The 2341-nt window shown below is 46.0% G+C and overlaps 1 protein-coding gene across 3 annotated transcripts in view; it reads right to left on the bottom strand.

Moving 5' to 3' along the window:
- TRIM13 (tripartite motif containing 13) overlaps nucleotides 1-2341 on the bottom strand; it is an 11573-nt gene that overhangs the window by 8465 nt on the left and 767 nt on the right. Inside the window, exon 1 of one of the 3 annotated variants that reach the window (XM_035900346.1) lies at nucleotides 1959-2084. The exons of the other annotated variants lie outside the window; for them this stretch is intronic. Within the exon in view, the coding sequence (XP_035756239.1) occupies nucleotides 1959-1982 (24 nt within the window). The 5' untranslated portion in view covers nucleotides 1983-2084. Of the gene's footprint in view, nucleotides 1-1958; nucleotides 2085-2341 lie in introns of those variants that run through there. 3 annotated transcript variants of the gene reach the window in all.

The raw sequence follows: 2341 nt of genomic DNA, 5'->3' as shown, positions 1-2341 counted from the left end.
ACAACCCCAAAGGCCGGGAGGAGCCAGCGAGAGGGCCTGTTTCGGCGGCAGCCTGCATGCACGTCAGCATAAACCAGAAGTGCCCCCGCAGGCCATAATTTCACAAATGCTTCCAGCCAGCTATTGCTGGCGTTGCTGCCAAAAGTAACACAGCCTTGCCCTTCGGCCACACCAGCTGCTCATTCCGGGCCCCAGGCACCCCCTGTGCTGTGCTGGAGAAGATGTCTAACACAAAACTGACTGATAAATGTAGCTGGAGTTAAAAGCAGCTTTTTTTTTTTTTTTGCTTTTTTTTTTCCCCCCAGGTTTGTATTCCTCATCAGTAAGGCTTCTCTGAAGCCATGGTACCAAAGACCTGTCAGATTGTAACTGTCTCCTAGGGTGAAACACTAAGGAAAAGAGGTGAATCGAGGGCATTTTCCAGTCTTATCCTTGGCTGCAATTCTCCCTTTTACTTCCACGGAAGGAGGTTAAGGCTTCACGCCCCGTTGCGGAGGTGTCAGAGCGCACACCGAGTACACTCTGGCATCGGGAAAGCAACTTCTTGAAGCACGCTGCTTTATTCAGCTGTGCTGGTGCACGCACACCCTCAAATGAAGAGAGACGATCCGAGATGTATGGTGCAGTTGCTGTGGGGACCTAAATGCAGAAATAAATCTGCAAGAGCTTTGATGCCGATAGCAACTTGGTAAGAAGAAGCTGTAAGATAACACAAATAAAGGAACTATTTAAAACAGCTCCGTGTATCAAACACCTTCCTCATGTATAAACGTTTCACAACTATATCGTATCCGACTACATTTCTTTTCGACAGATACATCTGGACTGTATTAAACACTCCAAACGAGGGATGAGAGAAAGCAGTTTCTTGTTATTGTTCCATAAAAGCTACTTTTAATACGCATTGTAGAAATACCAGGCATTAAAAAACCATGAAGGATCGTCAGCGACTGAAATGATCAATTGCTGTTTTGAGGACTGAATTTCAGAGACTGCCTTGATACCTGCAGGGTCTCTGATGACTATTTTAGCAGTATGGAAAAGCTCTGCAGTTTTACATCCAGAACTTTGACCCACGCAGTTAATTAATATTCAGCACTTTGCCAGATTTTCCTGCGAGGGGGGGAATTGAAGATGAATTCCGTTATCTCCTTAGTGTAATCCTATTTATTTACAAAGAATGTACAGCCACGTCCCGTTTCCTCGCACGCAGAGGAAGCAAATGGGAGGGAGCGCTGCGCGGCAGTCCAAGTTTGCTGCTCTAGCCAGGATGCCTGCCCAGAAGAAGCTGTCCCTTGGCTTTTTCTCAGGGCCATGCACCACTGCTTCTCCCACTGTCTGCTGGCTCTCGCGTGGTGTTTCCGGTCCCGGACATGCACACAGGCAAACACAGCTGCAACCAATCTGCGCTCTTGCTGCCGCGTTCGCAAGCAGTCCCTAGGGAAATCTCTCTGACTTTCCCCAAATTAGTGCTTGCTCATACGAGTTAGCTCATCTCAGTGCTTGGCCATGTAGCCCTGTGCCGTGGGCAGCGGTTTCTAATTTTCAGCTATCTTACGCCATGAAAGAACTTAATTGCTCCTTCCTGAACAAAGCACGGCCGGCATGCCTGTCAGTTTTTAATGAGGTTTGTGACTGCCTATAGATCAAAGCTGTGCTCCAGTGGGTTTCGCTTATATTGCATAAAGAGGAAAGGAGAAGTGACCTCCAAAGTAAATAGAAGAGCGGGGAACAAAATTAATTTTCATATACAATTTCTTCTCTGACTTGGCAAGCGTCAGATTAACTGTATAAAACAGAAGACGTCCTACAGAATGTTAATCCTCACAAGAACACGTTATAATGAAGATTTCAAAAGTACAAGCACAACCTGTTTTTCATCTGAGACCTTGTCTGTATCATCTTCCAAACCACAGGCCTGACCCTGGGAGTGGAAGGACTGCATTCAGTAAACAAACCTTGACTTTCCAGTCCTGCACCATCGTTTACTTCTGTGCAAGTTGCATGGAGACATTACTAAATCCATTCCAGCGCATTTAATAACTACTTTTTTCATTGGTTTTCACAGGTGTAAACGCCTCCACAAAGCTCATGGCAGCAGAGAAGCAAGTCCCAGCAGTTTTTACTAACAGAGCAAAGAGGAATTGTTTTTCTGAGAACTGATTAGTCATGTTGTATTACATGCTGTAACAGCGGGAGAGAGTTCCCCTCTCTCCCACGAATTTGGCGTTATCAGGCAACCTTTCTGAAACATACTTGTCTGCAGCCAGCAGATCTACTTCGCAGGGCTGACGAGAGACAGTTGTGTTTTGTGAATGAAGCCCTGAGCTAGAGAACAAAA

This window comes from Egretta garzetta, unplaced genomic scaffold (genome assembly GCF_000687185.1).
Source record: "Egretta garzetta isolate BGI_Z169 unplaced genomic scaffold, ASM68718v1 scaffold268, whole genome shotgun sequence".
In the NCBI taxonomy this organism is placed as follows: Eukaryota; Metazoa; Chordata; class Aves; order Pelecaniformes; family Ardeidae; genus Egretta; species Egretta garzetta.
The sequence above is the reverse complement of the archived record's forward strand: the minus strand, read 5'-3'. Positions and strand labels throughout refer to the sequence as shown.